This window comes from Rhipicephalus microplus, chromosome 4, assembly GCF_043290135.1.
Source record: "Rhipicephalus microplus isolate Deutch F79 chromosome 4, USDA_Rmic, whole genome shotgun sequence".
Lineage (NCBI taxonomy): Eukaryota > Metazoa > Arthropoda > Arachnida > Ixodida > Ixodidae > Rhipicephalus > Rhipicephalus microplus.
Window position 1 is genome coordinate 215,378,465 of NC_134703.1, and position 19,252 is coordinate 215,397,716.

The following is a 19,252-nucleotide window of genomic DNA, read 5'->3' on the forward strand; positions in this document are numbered from 1 at the left end:
CCCACCGGAAAGTAGGGTATTGGCGACCAGTGTCGCGTAACTTACGGGAAGAGAAGGAAACCGGAGCCCATGCACAATTGATCCATTGATGAAGAGGGGATTAACTGCTTTTGATGAAGCGTCCACTATGAGGCTAGTGAAAGCAGCTCGTGAACAGTGGTTCAGGAGGGTGGCCTGGACAAGTTCGGACTTAACGACGGCAAAAGTTTGATCTGCAACCATGTCTCTGGGAAGCTCGGCTGACTCGACTTTCGAAGTCGATAATAGTGCTCCCAGAGGCTGCAGCAGTGTAGAGCATGTAGACTCTAAGCCGAAATGAAGCAATGAGAGTATAGAGGTTGCTCCTACAGGGAGAAAACTGCAGAGAAATGAACCGTTGATCTTCTTTTAGTTCCTCCTTCGGAGGATGAACAGTTACTCCTCCCCCCCTAGTTGCTCCCTGATGACCATCCATTACTCCCACAAGTTGCTCCCCGAAGACTGGCAGGTAGTCTTGACCGTTACTCTCGCGTGTTCGCAGTTACTCTTTGAGGACCAACTGCACATGCTTCCAGTTACTCCTTGTGGAAAAGAATATTTATGTCCTGTATGCTGGTCAGACACTTGACACATGTTGCGAGCTCCTTGGCAGATCACTGCTTGGGTGCTTGTAACAAAAAAGTTGACTAAATACGAAGGAAAAAAATACTTTATTGATTTTTTATGCGATGTGTGAGCACATGTAAAAATAGACTTCACCACACCACAGCCCACACTAACCGAGCGGCGAAATACATAAAATGTTTTCTACGTCTTCCGCAGACAAACCCTCTTGAATTCCTAGCATATGGCAGTATGTGTCATCATTGCAGAGAGAAGGGCAACTTCTCCAATGGTGAAAAACTCGAGTTGCGTAGGACAGGTGTTTCCGTCAAGCTAGTGTGGCGGAATGTCACCGCAGACGTATGTGAGTCATCTCATTGCTGCAAGAAGCAATAGGGGGACGTTTAACGTGCTAGAATCAATACATAACAATCAGTCACACACACACAGCAGCGTTTACATTCTAGGAAGTCTACTGCACAATTAATTGTAAAAAAAATGGTAGGTTCAGCGAAACGTTACTTGGCTTGCCACATAAATGTTGATGTGGTGGATGCTCTTCAAATGATGACTGTTGCCAAGAGAAAAAGATTTTGGCAGAAAGTGTGCAGAACCTCATGAATGCATTCTATTTGTAGCAATAACGCTACCTTTGGGGTAAGTTAACTTAGGATACATTTTCATGAGCCTATTCACCATTCGTCATTCTAAACGAGATCTTGTGTGTGGCAAATAACACATATCATCCGCTTATGTTAGAATACATATTTAGCTCGTGCACATAGGTAATCTCAATTCCGCTGTTTTGTCATGCGCTGCTGCGCCATGAAATGCGCAATACCTGTAGGCACAAAGCAAGCATGCAAAGCCTGCTTGAAAGCAGCCTTTTGCAGATGCTACATGATGATATTCAGTAAAACTCCTTGTAGCTGGCCTAAAGGGCTGGAAAAAACTACAGACACAAATAAACATAGACAGTGCTACCTTCAGACAATGCTTTAAATTTAGGAAACTAGGCTACACTCATTCACTCAGTTGACGAGTCACAGCCACCAAATCTGTGAATGAAGCAATATATCTTAAGGCATGCACAGATATTCTAATTTTTTGTCCGACAGTGTCACAGATAGCTGGCCAATACACATATATTCGAGCTCAACATTATGTCAAGCTTTTCTTAGTTTGAAGTCTGGTTGGTTCACAACCGAACAGGTTACTGCTCTGTCGGACGAAGTGGAATAAGTGCCCCGTGGTTCACCCCCCTCCCCAAAAAAGCCTTATTGGAAGTTAGTGCTCGGTGTTAATGCCTGCCAATTTATTTTACATTGCCCTATGCATGTGTCACAAAGACATTTGCTGAAGACGTGCTAACATTCAGGCCAACATCGCATACTAGGTCAACAAGATGCAAATGGAATTAATAGGAACAGTGCCACCTATAATAACAGCATAACACTTCAGTATCTTAGAACAGCCAGAAGGTGCACAAGAAAGTTGAGCACACTCTTGCAAAACTTTAATACAGAATTTGTTTTAGGGTGGAGCAGGTTAACATGCATTGGGATGTTTAAATCCATGAAGCATGTTCAGAAAACAGGGTAAAGGCGAGTCTTGAAACACTGTTACGAAGGCCTGCGCACGGACAGCTTCGTGAATCTTAGCCCAAGTGTTATGCTTTGTCAAAGCCCAAACCTGTGAAAATAAGAAAAACGTACTTTTAGTTGCACCACTGTAAACAAATCTCGGCAGTTGGCTTTCTAGTACAAACAGCAATCCCTTTAATAAAAACATAAACATTAATAGTGTCAGCAAACACGCGGGCCAGCGTAGCCATGTCGAATTCTCCCTAGAGATTAAAACGGCACGTAATTTCAGCACGGCATGTAAATCATTTTTTGTGTATTCAAGACAAGTAGGCATGTGTGTGTTTGATTCCATTTTTATTGTATTTTTAGGTGCCTATATATAGAAAGCTAGCTGCAAGCTAACAAGAAAAACATATATTACTCTGTTATCTGTATTTATTGATTGCTTTTGTTTGATACCTCAAAGCTGACCTGAACACTTTTTTATGTCGCATATTTTATAGGACAGTTCACGAGCCACTGTAGGCTATCGGTCCAAATAATCGCTGCAATTGCATATATTCATTCATGAAAATGAAGTTCATTGATTGATTGAATGAAATTGTCAGTGCCAGCGTAACCATGTGGCATGATACTCTTCGCTGTCCTGCACATGCGCAGTTTGGCCCCAAAAACGATGCTTTCATATACATAATACCCCTGTCACAGGAGAAAGTTCATTGTGAATTTACTCTACTGACATCCGACACATAGAATGACATTAGGAGACGTGTGCTGCTACACGGACAGATGTATTGTCCTTTGTAAATGATGGCAATCGCGATGTCGCTAAGACGGATTTAAGAAAAAACACTTGCAGCGTGTGTAATTAATTCAATTTGTCCACTAAGGGCTGTAAAAATGTTTCCACACAGATGAAATTGAGGATGAAAGGTTAATGTACAGTTTTTTTAATACCCAAAGAAAAGCCCGTAGCCCATATGAATTCGAAGCAAGACTGGAGCCACTATCACTTTTGGGGTGGCGTGGTAAATGTTCAATATGGCTGACGTGGCGCAGTGCGAGGCAGCCGCATCAAATTTTTGCGCCGAATTCCTCTCATGGTGCCAGGCTTGTTAACCAAGAAAGACAGCTTCGAGGCTAGCGTAAACACTGAGCACATGGCTGACATGGCAACATGGCCGGCAACGCTTTTGAGAATGTTGCTGTGAACGAGAATGCTCAATTTTTGGCGAACGACTCAGATAAATTGTAAGCGAACACATTAAGCAATACTTAAATATTAAACCATAATATTGCTTGTTATGGTTTTTAATTTTTTCACATATAATCTGTTTACGGTCCTCTTCTGGCGAAAGTACATCTTCGCGACGAAAACTCATTCGAATGAGTTCGGCTAACTCATCCGTTTTCTGAAGTCATTTCCTTTGAATGACATTAGACGTTTCCGTGTGACAGCCCATTATTGCCACTGAATCTAGATGTCATTCGGTGCAAATGGCATTATACCTTCTCGTGTGACTAGGATATAACACGTACAAACAGTCTGCACTTAACAAAAGTCACTTGCTTTCTGTACTTCAGCATCACTGGGTACATTATTATCTGCAGTATAACCAAATATGTGTGAAAGACTTTTAAAAGGTATTTTGGACCTGCATCAAATACGGTTTTATTTCATAGCAGTCAAGTCTGGTTAAAAACAGCCAAGTTGTAATCAGACTAATTATGGGCATGCGGAAAATCCTACACGGCGTTACTGAGGTCATTCAAAGATGAAATTTTTGTCGATTGGTATTGACGTCAAAATGCGACTTAAACGGCTTGTTGAAATTTCCCAGTGCGTACATATTCTAGGATTCTGAATAACAGGCATGCCAACGTGAGCCTACTACATTTACGATTGTGTTTCACAATATTCAGTTTTGCGACAGTTTTGCATCGCTAAAAAATCTGAAAGATTTAGATGATTTCATCTCGCGTTGTTCTGTCCATGTGCAACGTGCTCGCTTGATGTTACCCTTATGAAACAATACGTCCCGCATGGAAGTGAAGCAAGTCACGCAGTGTCGTAGGCAGAGTTTATGAATTTTGGGCGTATGGAAGGGGGGGGGGGGTCCACCCATCTGACTTGGAGGCCAGGCATGCAAACTGGGTCTTGTGTCATATTGTCATATTGGGCCCTGTAGGCTAGGCCCAAAACAGTTTTGGGACTACGGTGGAGGGAAGGGGGGGGGGGCACGGGTTTTGTGTTCCACCGCCTGGCTGTGCCGCTGAAGTAATGCAAAAATAGTTTGTTCACTTACTGACCCACATGCACTACAGCTCTACAAAATGTGGCCGAAGGCCTCAACACCTAGTCGATAACGTTACAAAAAGCCAATGAGGTACAAGTACCTCTATCAAAGAAAGTACAGCCGCACGCCAATGTCTTGTTTTTTCAAACAAGGCTTAATTGCGAAAAGGAACTTTTAACAGCAAAAGTACACTGGATCAGCAGTGGTGACAAAAGCAGTAATATGGTATTATGCAGGTGGTAATAATAGCAGTAATTTAGTCTATACAGCTTGGAATGAATACGGTGAATAAGACAGAGCAAATAATTTCTCTTCTGATAACGCAACCAATCAACAATATGTCTTTGGACAAAAAACAATGAGCCAGCTGTTTGAGAACTTAACACTTCTCACAAGCTGTGAACGAGCTTGGCGGTTTGGAGTATCCAAAGTTACTCTAGAAGTACTTTAGTTTGGGCTAGCTGGTTCATAATACTCAATTAGAAAGGGCAGTACAAAAACACGCGGAAAAAAATGACTGAACAAATTTTGCGGCTGACAAAAGGCGAGTCTGGGTCTGCTTTTTTTGGTCTTTTTTTCTCCGGCTGTTTTAAGGCCTTGTTCTGCAGGTGGTTTGGTGTTCGGTCGGTTTTGACGCGCTTCTCTAGCAAGCAAATGGCGTGGCTAGGCTTTTTTTTAATATCTTTTGCACGTGTTTCGGTGTTTCGTCCGCTTGACATGCCAACTTTCTACGCTCCTCCTGCGTGTGTTAGGCGCTTGCGGTAGCTGTATCCTCAGGTCCTCTGTGTTCAGCCAGCGCTGTTATTTTACAATCTGCGGATGCTAAAGTGAATCACTGTTTTGGTTTGGTAAAGTTTGGCACACAGAAAAATTCTCGAGTCGAACTTTACCAGTCTATCTGGCCCTTGAATATCAATGTGGGCGGCATGCATATTTGCGTTTCCTTCAGTGAAGAAACCGTTGCGTGACGAGAGCATTTAGTGCGATTCCTCTTTCCGTTGCTTCCTTAAAAACTTTGTTCTGATACAATTGATTCCTGTTTTTGAACATGTCAGATATCTTGTTGCGCTGGGTCCTTTCGGGGAGAAACAGTTGGTCTGGAAGACTAAAAGCAGCCGTTACTCCAATTTTGGCCGTTCTTCGCTTGGAGTGTAGGGATAAAACGGCGATAAAAAGTGACACTTCCGAAAAAACTTCGCAGACTACGTATGGACGTCAGAGGTGCGTAGCCGACGATAGTTTCGACCTTGTCAGGCAGAGAAGTGATGCCACGACTAGTGATTTGCTGTCCGAAGTATGCTATATACGTCTGAGTCACGAGTAAATATAGCACTCTTATATGCGGTTCAGAAAACACAGCTGTATTTAGGAATGCAGATGTAGATAGAGATTTCAAAGTTGTGGCTCACAACCACCCGTGAAGATTGGCCATGATTTAGTATTGCATCTCCGCCATTTGTCCAACTACCTTCTCTTGTTCTTCAGCAGGCTGCCAGTTCAAGTCCCATGCGTGTCATGCCAGACGACTAAAAAAAGCACGCCACATATCAATATCCTACTTCTCGCCCGTACCTTGCCTCGTCATCTCATGAGACACGCTTGCACCGCTGGCAATCGCAGTGTTCCCATAAGCACCCTCGATGGTTTCAGGTTCGCCCAGTCATCGTCTTGGGGATTGCATGCCCGCAAGAGGCACGTAATAATAGAAAACATAGCCTAGTGCGTCGGGTGCAGCATGTACGCCGTCTGGAGACAGAGAAAAAGCTTACGGAGTGGTTGAAATGTGCTCCGACAGGTACCCTACTAGCCGGTCTTCGCATTTCAGACTCAATCGAATCAGGAACCTAGGTGGAGTCATGTTACCAGAAGATGCCCTACCGTGAATGCGCGATTGAAGCACACAGTTTGGACAGAGAGCGAAAATTGGTCTCTAAATGATTCTTAGGATCTGGCCTACTGGTCAAGAGTGTTTGCGAAAAAAATGTTCAAATTATTTCAAGATATGTTTAAGTGTGACCCCTACCTCCCCAAGGTACAATGCAAGCAGGTACAAATGATGGGATTTCTCTTTTGAAAGCAGTGCCGGGAGGCCCCCCACTTGAGGTGAGAGCTGTCGCGGTGGACTCGCAGACCATCCGGGTAACATGGAAGGTGAGTGTCCATGACGAAGAAAAAACATACAGTTTTGTGTTCCGAAAGCATCATACAGTCCTCGCGTTGTCATGACATTTATTTTCTATAATGCAAACTTTCTATTTTTTCGTGAATGTTGTATCTTTAGGTGTAACGTCGAGTTACAGTAGAACAGCATTTTTTCCATCAGGAGATGAGAACAGCACTGTGGGTTTGGGCAAAAGCAAGTTTCTACGACAATTTTTTGGCAGTAAGCACTAGGAGTTAGCACGATCTCCCATGATGGGTTGCACAAGGATAAAAAAGCAATCGATCAATCAATAAATCAAGATAGTTGACACTGCCGAGAGAGACAGATTATATTCCAAGAGAAGGCAAGGCCACCAGGGGGAGGCGGTAAGTTGTCTTGGAAAATAAGCTTGTGGAGACAACACGGCTGCGCGAAGCAGAAAATTGGTTTGATTTGCGCAGATTAGGAGGTGCATTTTTTCAGTGATGGGAGCAGTCAGGCTGATGGCAATAAATCGCAACTGATAGAGGGTTTTTGTAGCCAGCACAATGAAACCCCTGGACTTTATTCCCTTTCTGATACCCTTAATTACCTCGTACTTCGAGAGGGTTGCCCTGCTTTCCTTGCATAGGTCCAAGATGTATTGAACGTAGTGGTGCAAGGCGAACCCAGTGACTGCGCTGATATTTTCGTACACTGTTCTGAAAACAGGTTCCGCAGAGCATAGAGCCTACATGCATCCATACTATCGGCCTATACCATGTTTATTAAGAGTGGTGGGTGGTGTCTACGTACTGAGGCGCTGGTAGTGACGTAGCAGCGTGGTGGCTCTGCCTAGCCCCATGCTCAATGATCATTTCGCAAGTGGCAAGCAGCTACCAAGCCATCTTCACGTCACAAACGAGTGCTCAAGAAAGCGTCCACCTCAAAATACTGGGGACAGCGACGATACCGGGAACCACATTGTCGCGACAAGGCCAGCGAAACGGGGAAAACAAACAGCAACAGACTCCTCGGGCACACCGCGTCCGGACATCGAAATCGTCACTACGCCTGCCAAACTTCTCGCATGCATCTGACAGCAAGAAGTCGCAGAAAAATTCTACAAAGGCAAGTTTAAATAGCCACTAAAAAAATTGAGAAAGTAATCACTGACGATAATAAAGCAGTGTGGACATACACAAATCTAATTCGTCTGTTTGAACTAGAGCTTGCTAAGGCACGTGACAAGTCACCCCGAAAAAGAAGACACAAACCCAAACGTTGGTGGGATGAGGAAGTTAGGAGAGCCATAGCAAAACGTCAGGAAGCCTCTAGAGAGCACAGACATGGTAAGCAGCGGAGTGAACCGACAGATCATGTTGAAAGAAAATGGCAAATATTTCTGAGCTGTAGAAGGAATGCATCTGTTCTGATCAATGAAAAGATTAGAAGAAAGAGAGCTCAGTGGCTGGCAGAAGTACATAAAAAAGTTTGAAAGGCAGCTGCGAGATTTCAGAACCATCTAAAACTTCAGAAATAAGACGAGCCTAGAGCAGAGGTTTATAACTACAGCTCAAGGTGCTAGTCTATAAAGGAACGAAGCTATTGAATATATAAGAACAAGGGTGACAAAAAAATTTCAACGAAGAAGTGCTTTACGCACCACAAAAGACAAGGATGAATCAAGTGGCGCAATGGCTCCATTCTCACAACGAGAGTGGGAAAAGGCTAAGAAGAGGGTTTCTAGTAGTACATTACTGGCCCAGATGGCATTCCAATTATGCTGATAAAGACATTAGGTCCGAAGTCTAAGCACGCTTTGAGAGAGGCAGTGAGCAAAATAATAATCGGTGGCGAAATTCCCAATGGATGGAAACTTAGCAGGATGAGCATGATCTATAAAGAAAACGGAGACAAAGCTGACATAAACAACTACTGTCCTATAACAGTGACATCAGTGGTCTACATGCTGGCGATGCAGAATGTAAAGGAAGGACTGCAGGCATGATTAGAGAATAAGGGGGTGTTGGGGGGACTGCAGAATGGGTTTCGGAAACACAGGAGGTTGGAAGAAAATCTGTTCTCACTGACAGTGCATCTAAATAGCACAAAAAGAACACAGGCCCCTGTCGCTAGCATTTTTGGATATCAAGGGAGCGTACAATGGCGTGTTTTAGGAGGAATTGTGGAGAATACTGGACACACTAGGCGTGGGAGATGTAGTCGCCAATATTTTAATGGATATCTATAAAGGTAGGAAGGTATTTATAAAGTGCGAAAAACAGGTATCCAATCCAGCAGAGGTACAATGGGGGCTTAGGCAGGGGTGTCTCCTGTCACCCTTATTATTCATGATGTAACTACAAGGATTAGAGGCCAAACTAGAGGGAAGTGGACTGGGCTTCAACCTCTCTTTCGTCAAACAAGGAAAACTAATTGAACAGGCACTACCAGCATTGATGTACGCAGATGATACAGTGCTAATGGCCGACAAGAAGGATTCATCATTTTCACTGGTATAGCGCACCACCACAAGGACACACACAAAGAAGAGATGCACACACACACAGCGCTAACTTGCAACTAATGTTTTATTTGCGATCACACACGCTGTTTATACAACAGTAGACCGATAAAACCTGGATAATGTCATGTCAAGAATACACCACAGCCCATGCCCGTGTCATCACCGATAGCGACAATGTACACTAGCCCGTCAAAGTGAAGATTCTAGATACTACTTTTCTTTAGATGATAAAGCTATGGAAGCCACAGTCACACATTTTTATTTCCTTTTGTCTATTTCAAAAGCTTCAATAATTTCACGTGTGGTTCTGTCACGGGCCTTAAAGAGTATACGGGTGTTTTGGAACATAGGGACACAACCGCACCTCTGACAGTGAAGGGCCAAATGACCACATACGGCTGTTTCTACATTGTACTTGTGTTCCCTTAGTCTTTCATTCACACACCTTCCAGATTGGCCTATGTATTCGCAACCACAAGTCAAAGGAGTGCTATAGACAACACCACAACACTTCACAACACTTCACAAATTTCTCCCGGTGCTTAATCTTACAATCCTGTTTCCCGCTACTTTCTGCATTGACCTTTTTGCACATTCCTTGCAACTTTTCGGGAGCAGAAAACACTACATCCGCACCCGCCTTCCTTGCTATCCTTCGCAAGTTATGCGATATGGCATGCATGTAAGGCACTACAGCAACCTTGCCTGCCTTAGTTGCGGTTGCCTGGTCTTTGACGTTTGCCCTTCCTTTCCTGCTTATACATTCGGCAACAGTGGTCAACAAGTGCAAGGGGTAGCCAGAGTTCAATAAACGTTTTGCTTGAGCCCACAAGCTCTCGTCAAGCTTGTGGTGGCATGACCTCATCAGCGAGTTCTGAAAACAGGATTTTATCACCGCACGCTTTACCAATTTCGAATGAGCGGATGCGAACGGAAGAACGGGTTTATTTCCTCGCGGTTCATAGCGCCAGTATACTCTTGCTGGCGAAAAATAGAGCCCGAGGTCAAGGAATCTTATAAAATTGTCATTTGGTACTTCATGCGTCAGCACCAAGGGAGATTACACTGTCAAGAACATGGTTAGAGTTTCATTCACAACTGCGTCAAAATTGCTATGATCATTATTGGCTACGATCAGATAGTCATCTACATATCTAAAAACAGCAATAACGTCAGTGTGCTTCATACGTTCGTCAAGGACCTTCTTACGTTTTGCTAAAAACGGGTCGCTCAGGTACGGGGCTATGCAGGAACCTATACATATCCCGTTCTTTTGTTTTAAAGTGTTTCCATTCCACGTCGCATAGGTCGAGTTAAGATAAAAGTAAAGGAGCTCTAAAAATTGATCACTCGACAGACCGGCAGTATTTTGAAAATCAACCGCTCCTACTCTGTCTATACCTTCCGACACACACGCCATCAACTCTGCCTGAGGGAGGGTGTAATAAAGGTCCTTAACGTCAATCGAAAAAGCTAAAAGGTCTGCGTTTTCCTTACCTGCAAGAAAGTCTAGCACTTGTTCCGACTTTATCACCAAAAAGGGGTCCTCAAGAGATATCAACTTCAAATGTTTTTGAAGAAATAACGCAATGCACTTTTGCCAGGATTCATTCTCTGAGATGATCACTCTGAAAGGGCAGTCAACTTTATGCGTCTTTGCCGTAAAAAATATATCAAGATCCACTTTTTTGTCTTCTCGATCGATCTAACCAGGCCTTAAAAATTAAAGCTTTTGCATAGCTTCTTCGCGGTAGTTCGCACTTTTTGTAACGAAATATTGTTATGAGTATCAAATACAGCATTAATGGCCACTGACGCCTTCGCTCGATACAATGATTTACGCATAACCACAAAGCCACCGTCTTTATCGGCTGGTAGCAGTGGGAGGGAATTGTCCTTCAAGTGCCCAATGGTCTCCTGAATAGCACATCTGCCACCCGTAGGACGGACACGCATGAGAACGTCGACACCTTCAGATACACACCTGTCAACGTCACCTTCAGGTACTTGTTTTGAGACATTCCGAACCATCCCTAGAAGTTCGGGGCTAGATTTTCGCGGTTCGACGGCGAACTTTGGTCTACACTTGAGTACCTGTCACATTTTGTTGGGCAGGTTCACATCACCGATAACGTGAAGAGGATTCGATGGTGCGGAGGGCTTCTTTTGTACTTGCGTCCTCAGCCCCCCAAACACCCGTATACTCTTTAAGGCCCATGACAGAACCACACGTGATATTATTGAATCTTTTGAAATAGACAAAAGGAAAGAAAAATGTGTGAGTGTGGCTTCCATAGCTTTATCATCTAAAGAAAAGAAGTATCTAGAATCTTCACTTTGACGGACTAGTGTAGATTGTCGCTATCGGTGATGACACGTGCATGGGCTGTGTTGTATTCTTGACGTGGCATTACCCAGGTTTTATCGGTCTACTGTTGTATAAACAACGTGTGTGATCGCAAATAAAACATTAGTTGCAAGTTAGCGCTGTGTATGTGTGCATCTCTCCTTTGTGTGTGTCCTTGTCGTGGTGCGCTATACCAGTGAAAATGATGAATCTCAACCAACAAGCCCGGCCACGTGCCTTAGCAAAGTTAATTTCTTGTACATCGGGCATTCCTTTATGCTAAAGCACCGACCCTTGCCGAATCATCCCGCTGATCGCGACGGCAGCCTGCAGAGCTCGGACACTTGGGTTCTACATCCGACACAAGGTGCTCCCTCGTGAAGTATTGGCACTGTTTGGACACTGTTTGCCTTCCTCCAACCATGGTGTTCGTATTTGCAAAGTTATGCGATCCGAATGGCAGAGGTAAACTCGAATGTACAGAAATCGTCTCGGGCTCATTCTGGGACCAAGCTCAAGCTTCAACGACTGGCGCGATTACTCACTACTAGCTGAACGGACAACCGAATTTCTCTGGCGGCAAGTTCTGCCGGGGCTGAGGACGCAAGTACAAAAGAAGCCCTCCACACCATCGAATCCTCTTCACGTTATCGGTGATGTGAACCTGCCCGACAAAGTGCTACAGGTACTCAAGTGTAGACCAAAGTTCGCCGTCGAGCCGCGAAAATCTAGCCCCGAACTTCCTGGTATGGTTCGGAATGTCTCAAAACAAGTACCTGAAGGTGACGTTGACAGGTGTGTATCTGAAGGTGTCGACGTTCTCATGCGTGTCCATCCTACGGGTGGCAGATGTGCTTTTGGAGAGACCATTAGGCACGTGAAGGACAATTCCCTCCCGCTGCTACCAGCCGATAAAGACGGTGGCTTTGTGGTTATGCGTAAATCATTGTATCGAGCGAAGGCGTCAGTGGCCATTAATGCTGTATTTGATACTCATAACAATATTTCGTTACAAAAAGTGCGAACTACCGCGAAGAAGCTATGCAAAAGCTTTAATTTTTAAGGCCTGGTTAGATCGATCGAGAAGACAAAAAAGTGGATCTTGATATATTTTTTACGGCAAAGACGCATAAAGTTGACTGCCCTTTCAGAGTGATCATCCCAGAGAATGAATCCTGGCAAAAGTGCATTGCGTTATTTCTTCAAAAACATTTGAAGTTGATATCTCTTGAGGACCCCTTTTTGGTGATAAAGTCGGAACAAGTGCTAGGCTTTCTTGCAGGTAAGGAAAACACAGACCTTTTAGCTTTTTCGATTGACGTTAAGGACCTTTATTACACCCTCCCTCAGGCAGAGTTGATGGCGTGTGTGTCGGAAGGTATAGACAGAGTAGGAGCGGTTGATTTTCAAAATACTGCCGGTCTGTCGAGTGATCAATTTTTAGAGCTCCTTTACTTTTATCTTAACTCGACCTATGCGACGTGGAATGGAAACACTTTCAAACAAAAGAACGGGATATGTATAGGTTCCTGCATAGCCCCGTACCTGAGCGACCTGTTTTTAGCAAAACGTAAGAAGGTCCTTGACGAACGTATGAAGCACACTGACGTTATTGCTGTTTTTAGATATGTAGATGACTATCTGATCGTAGCCAATAATGATCATAGCAATTTTGACGCAGTTGTGAATGAAACTCTAACCATGTTCTTGACAGTGTAATCTCCCTTGGTGCTGACGCATGAAGTACCAAATGACAATTTTATAAGATTCCTTGACCTCGGGCTGTATTTTTCGCCAGCAAGAGTATACTGGAGCTATGAACCGCGAGGAAATGAACCCGTTCTTCCGTTCGCATCCACTCATTCGAAATTGGTAAAGCGTGCGGTGATAAAATCCTGTTTTCAGAACTCGCTGATGAAGTCATGCCACCACAAGCTTGACGAGAGCTTGTGGGCTCAAGCAAAACGTTTATTGAACTCTGGCTACCCCTTGCACTTGTTGACCACTGTTGCCGAATGTATAAGCAGGAAAGGAAGGGCAAACGTCAAAGACCAGGCAACCGCAACTAAGGCAGGCAAGGTTGCTGTAGTGCCTTACATGCATGCCATTTCGCATAACTTGCGAAGGATAGCAAGGAAGGCGGGTGCGGATGTAGTGTTTTCTGCTCCCGAAAAGTTGCAAGGAATGTGCAAAAAGGTCAATGCAGAAAGTAGCGGGAAACAGGATTGTAAGATTAAGCACCGGGAGAAATTTGTGAAGTGTTGTGGTGTTGTCTATAGCACTCCTTTGACTTGTGGTTGCGAATACATAGGTCAATCTGGAATGTTTGTGAATGAAAGACTAAGTGAACACAAGTACAATGTAGAAAGACCCGTATGTTATCATTTGGCCCTTCACTGTCAGAGGTGCGCTTGCGTCCCTATGTTCCAAAACACCCGTATACTCTTTAAGGCCCGTGACAGAACCACACGTGAAATTATTGAAGCTTTTGAAATAGACAAAAGGAAAGAAAAATGTGTGAGTGTGGCTTCCATAGCTTTATCGTCTAAAGAAAAGAAGTATCTAGAAACTTCACTTTGACGGGCTAGTATAGATTGTCGCTATCGGTGATGACACGGGCATGGGCTTTGCTGTATTCTTGACATAACATTATCCGGGTTTTATCGGTCTACTGTTGTATAAACAGCGTGTGTGATCGCAAATAAAACATTAGTTGCAAGTTAGCGCTGTGTGTGTGTGCATCTCTCCTTTGTATGTGTCCTTGTCGTGGTGCGCTATACCAGTGAAAATGATGAATCTCAACCAACTAGCCCGGCAACTTGCCTCAGACAAGAAGGAAGATCTGCAGAGATTGGTGGACATCTACAGTAATGAGGTAGATAGGTTAGATTTCAATTTCGGTAAGGAAAAATCAGCAGTCATGATTTTTGATGACAATGAAGGTAATGAGCTTAGAAAACAGGAGGTCACGGTAGAGATACCAGATAAATACATATATTTGGGCGTATGATAAACGATGGGGCCGAGTACCTAAGGAAACACAAAATATACGTGAAGACTAAAAGTAACAGGAATGCAGTGGTAATGAAAAACAGGGCACTGTGGAATTACAATAGGTATGATGTTGCGAAAGGAATATGGAAAGGGGTCATGGTTCCTGGTTAACGTTAGGCAATGTGGTCTCGTGCATGAGATCAGAAGTTCATGCAAGATTAAAAATGAGCAACGTGGAATGGGTAGGCTTGCCTTAGGAGCTCACAGGAATACACCAAATCAGGGAGCACAAGGCTGTATGAGATGGACATCATTTGAGGGCAGGGAAGCTAGCAGCAAGACAAAATTTTAGAAGCGATTGAGAGAAATGGGGGGGAGGGGAGCGTTGGGCTAGGAAGGTATTCAGCTACTTGTACATGAAGAATGTCGATACAAAATAGAGGAAGGAAACCAAAAAATTGACCGGTAAATATTCAGAAAACAGCAGGGGGCCAAACCAAACAGAATTATCGGTTAAGAAGAAGGTGAAGGAAGCTGAGACCGATATGTTGAAAATTGGCATGATTAAGAAGTCCGCACTAGAGATCTATCGAACTTTCAAGCAAGAAATTGCCAAGGAAAAGATCTATGATAATACTCGGGGTAGTTCTCCACTGTTTGAGGCCAGCACGGGAGTATTGCGAACCAAGACATATCGGGCCAAATACGAAGGGGAAGACACGGTATGCAGTGCGTGTGGAGAGGAAGAAGAAACTGTCGAACACTTGATAATGTTGTGTAAAGGGCTTCACCCTATAGTTCAGGATGATGACGCAGGGTTTTTTAAAGCACTGGAGTTTAGGGGCAGGGAGGGGAAAATAGACTTTAAGCGGGTAGAATTAACTAGAAGGACGTTATCTGATTGGTGGCTAAAGTCAAGGCACAAGTGAAAATTAAACCCTTCACTGCGAAGTAAGCATTCTCAACCTCACTACTTAAAGGAAAAAAAATAAATCTAGTTTTTGGTTCATTAAGCATTACGGCTTGGTGGCGCGAGCCACCGCCTGATCTAACGGGTAAAGCCATATACATCCATCCATCCAACCAGGAAAGGGGCGTGGTGATGCAGAGTTGCGGCACCAATTCAGCAAGGGGTCCCGCCCTTTCCACAGTTCCGATGTTACAGGGTGCTGCTAAAAACGTCTCACCGGGTGACCTCCAGAAGCCCCAAGAAGAAAAACGCGAGTCTTTTCCTGGTGGCGTCACGGGACGAGAAGAGTGCTGAAAATGTTTTGCCCATTCCCCAACCTTGGCGGTGCAGCACGCTGACGAAACGGGTAGAAACGGCCAGAAACGAGCACGAATTTTTTTAGGCGAGCAGCGAGGAGTGGTGAGGAGGAGATGAAGGAAGGTTTGACTCATTATGCGTAGAGTTGTCCCGTCGTTTGAGCGAAGGCTTCTGTCGTCAGTGACAAAGCAGGTGATGAAAAAAATTGCCCGCAGCTTCCCTCGGGGGAACACTGAGGAGGATGCGGACCATATAATTGGTTAACGGGGTGTTAAAGTGCGACTTACTTGGGTCGATGGCTAAATTGGTTAACGTGGTTGTGAAATGGGGTGTTAAATTGCGACTTACTTGGGTCGATGGCTAAATTGGTTAACGTGGTTGTAGGAGGGGGTGTTAAATGAGTGAACACGTACACACGTATTCGAAAGGGCGGCGCTGGTCGAAGGGACGTCGATCATTGTGTTTGTGGATTCGTTGGAATTCATTTCACCGTGACCTTGGACGTCGACGCGCCGTACAAACCAACCGACGAGCGGCAACTGAGCGAGCGAGCGCCGACCTTGAGTATATATACAGCACGACGGCGCATGCACTGTCAGCTGTTGAATGTTCTCGAAGCGCGACGCCACATGCGCGTCCACTGGAGAATCAGGAGAATTGTAGATGTCGAACGCGATGTGTAGAGGAGGAAGGGTGCACAGATGGTGGAGGAGCGAAGCGCGCGCGGTGTGTAGAGGAGGAAGGGATGCACAGATGGTGGAAGAGTGGGCGACGGCGCGACGGCGCATGCGCGCGCGTCAGCTGTCGAATGTTCGAGAAGCGGTGCGGACGGCGCACTACAAGGCGCGAGTATAAGATGCTCCGCATCTAAAAGATTTCCACCTGAAGGGTGAAGTCTTGTGCTACAATCATAAAAGGATGTGGCTATGCCAGCGAGCAAAGATGCGGCCTGCGACTGCAACGCGTGAGAAGCCGACGTGCTTCCGGCGAACAATTTTGGTGCTTCCAGTGCGAACATTTGAAGATGCGAGTTTTCTTTGAAGATAATCTTCAGGGGCAGCGGACCTAAAACAGCACTGTACGTTGAGTGAGTGGTTCCTAGAAGAATATTATTCAAACTATATTCCAACAATAGACTGAAAGCTTGACGAACTTTTAGACTTTAAATATCTTGATTGTGTAATGCATGTGACTGCATTGTAGCGCGTGTCGTTGTTCGTGTCCGTTGTTTTGAGCGTACGTGGTTGTGTTGTGTAGCCTGTTGTTTGTGTGGTGACATATTGTATTGGCATAATGCAGTGAGTGCATATTGGTCTGTTGTTTATTTTTCTATGCTTGAAAATATATTTTGGTTTGTTTATCAACTCTCAGCTCTGACTCAATCTTTGGACCACAGTTGGCGTCCACTGGCGTGCCTAGTAAGACCACATCTAAACTGTGCATGCTTTCGTGGTTCAATTCGGAGGGCTGACACTATGTTACTTAGAATTAGCCCGACCATTGCCTTGCTATTTACCGAGACCAGTGACAATAATTTTTGTGTCCACGACAAGACCTCTTTAGTGTACAGTGTGTCCAAAGTAGTGAGAAAGAGCCTTGGGTCGTTCGTAGTGCTATCGGAACATTTGTTTTTTTGCGTGGGTGTGTGTAGCACGGCGCTTTTACTAACAAGCCCCACCGTGGTGGTCTAGTGGCTAAGGTGCTCGGCTGCTGACCCGCAGGTCGCGGGATCCAATCCCGACTGCAGTGGCTGCATTTCCGATGGAGGCGGAAATGTTGTAGGCCCGTGTGCTCAAGTTTGAGTGCACGTTAAAGAAAGCCAGGTGGTCGAAATTTATTGAGCCCTTTACTACGGCGTCTATCATGATCATATGGCGATTTCGGGACGTTAAACCTCACATATTCATCAATCAATTTTGCTAACGAGTATGCAGATTGTTTCGAAAGCCTGTGTTAGGCAGATATGTAGCGCCTCAGAATGCGGCGTTCGTGAAGGAAGAAGTGGGCATTGAGCCGCGTGGCATGGGCAGAGCGATAATAGAAAGTCAGTTCAAAAACCAAACGCTGTCGGTGCTGGAACTCTCTCGTGTTAGCTCCGATAGATAATGGTCACCCGATAAAGAATACAGAGCCCCTATCACCCCGCTTGGATCCCGCCGGCTCTGCCACCAATCCTACCGGTCCTGACGCCCGAGAAGACGCCAGACCTAGTGGTGCTAGAGTCGCTGCGATTCACCATGTCAACCTACCACCATTTCGGCCCAACAGCCTCAGCACATGGTTTCTGCAGGTCGAGGCGCACTTCCGTCTACGCCAAATCACCAGCCAACAGACAAGATACTGGCATTAGGTGTCCTGCTTACCCCCAGACGTGGTCGACAACTTAGCTGATATTTTAGCGTCGCCGCACCTGAGTCATCCCTACGACACATTGAAGGCAACCATCACATCCCGCAAGTCTGAGTCCGAACACAGCAGACTCCAAAAGCTTATCATGGCTACAGAGCTCGGTGACCGTCGCCCATCACAGCTCCTGCGACGCATGCGCCAGCTCTTTTGTGGCTCCTCCGCCCCAAGAGGAGAAGCTGTTACGTGAGTTGCTCCTCCATCGCTTACCGCAGAGCATGGTCCTGGTCCTCACAGCTGCTGGAGATGTCCCAGTGGACACACTCGCTGAAATGGCTGACAAAGTGGCGGACTACTCGCGGCCACATAGCCTCAACGCCGTTACAACACCGCCACCGGTCACCGCTGCAGACCCGGCACTCAAGAGCATCGAGAACCGTTTTGATGCCCTTGTCAGGCGCCTCGATGACTTTGTACCTGCGCACCATCAACCGTCATACAGATTCCAAATACACAGTCACCCCTCGACGCCCCCACGTTCTCCGAAACTTCGGCCAACCAACACGCCGCGGGACGTCTTATCCTTAACCTTGTGCTGGTGTACCGCCGGTTTGGTGCCTCTGCTCGCAAGTGCACTCACCCGTGCTCCTGGTCGGAAAATGCGGCCACCGGAAACTGACGGCGGACAGTGGTACTGGGGAAAAATCATGCCGCCTTTTCTATGTTTCTAATAAGATCACTGACACTTGCTTCCTAGTCGACACAGGAGCCCAGGTGAGCGACATCCCGGCCACGTGTGCAGATCGCCGTCGACACGAACAGACCTGCCCGCTCCAAGCAATCAATCATTCCGCCATTCGCACATACAACCAACGCTGTATTACACTTGACCTTGGACTACGCCATAGGTTCCGCCCATATGATGGACTACGGGATGCCGTCCTACGGTTTTGTGGCGCTGAACACCACCTGCTACAAGCGACCGACCACATGGAAGGTGCCTCTTCATCTACGATGATGAAGCCTTCCTCTCGGTTTCCATCGACCTCCTCGTCCAGCGCTACGCCACAACAACGAGGTAGGTGACATTCCTACCACAACCGACTCTGCTGACGTATCGCAGTGCACAACACCCGAAGATCTGGCTTTGGTTGACCGGTTGGCGCCTGTGGACACGTCGG

The 19,252-nt window shown here is 45.5% G+C and overlaps 1 protein-coding gene across 9 annotated transcripts in view; it reads left to right on the top strand.

The window, feature by feature from the left end:
- The window catches only part of LOC119172975 (cell adhesion molecule Dscam1-like), a 2,235,730-nt gene that overhangs the window by 960,561 nt on the left and 1,255,917 nt on the right, over positions 1 to 19,252 (top strand). For all 9 annotated transcript variants that reach the window (XM_075891768.1, XM_075891770.1, XM_075891774.1 and 6 more), the window contains one exon: positions 6,546 to 6,616. In XM_075891768.1, coding sequence (XP_075747883.1) covers positions 6,546 to 6,616 — 71 coding nt within the window. The remainder of the gene's footprint in view (positions 1 to 6,545; positions 6,617 to 19,252) is intronic.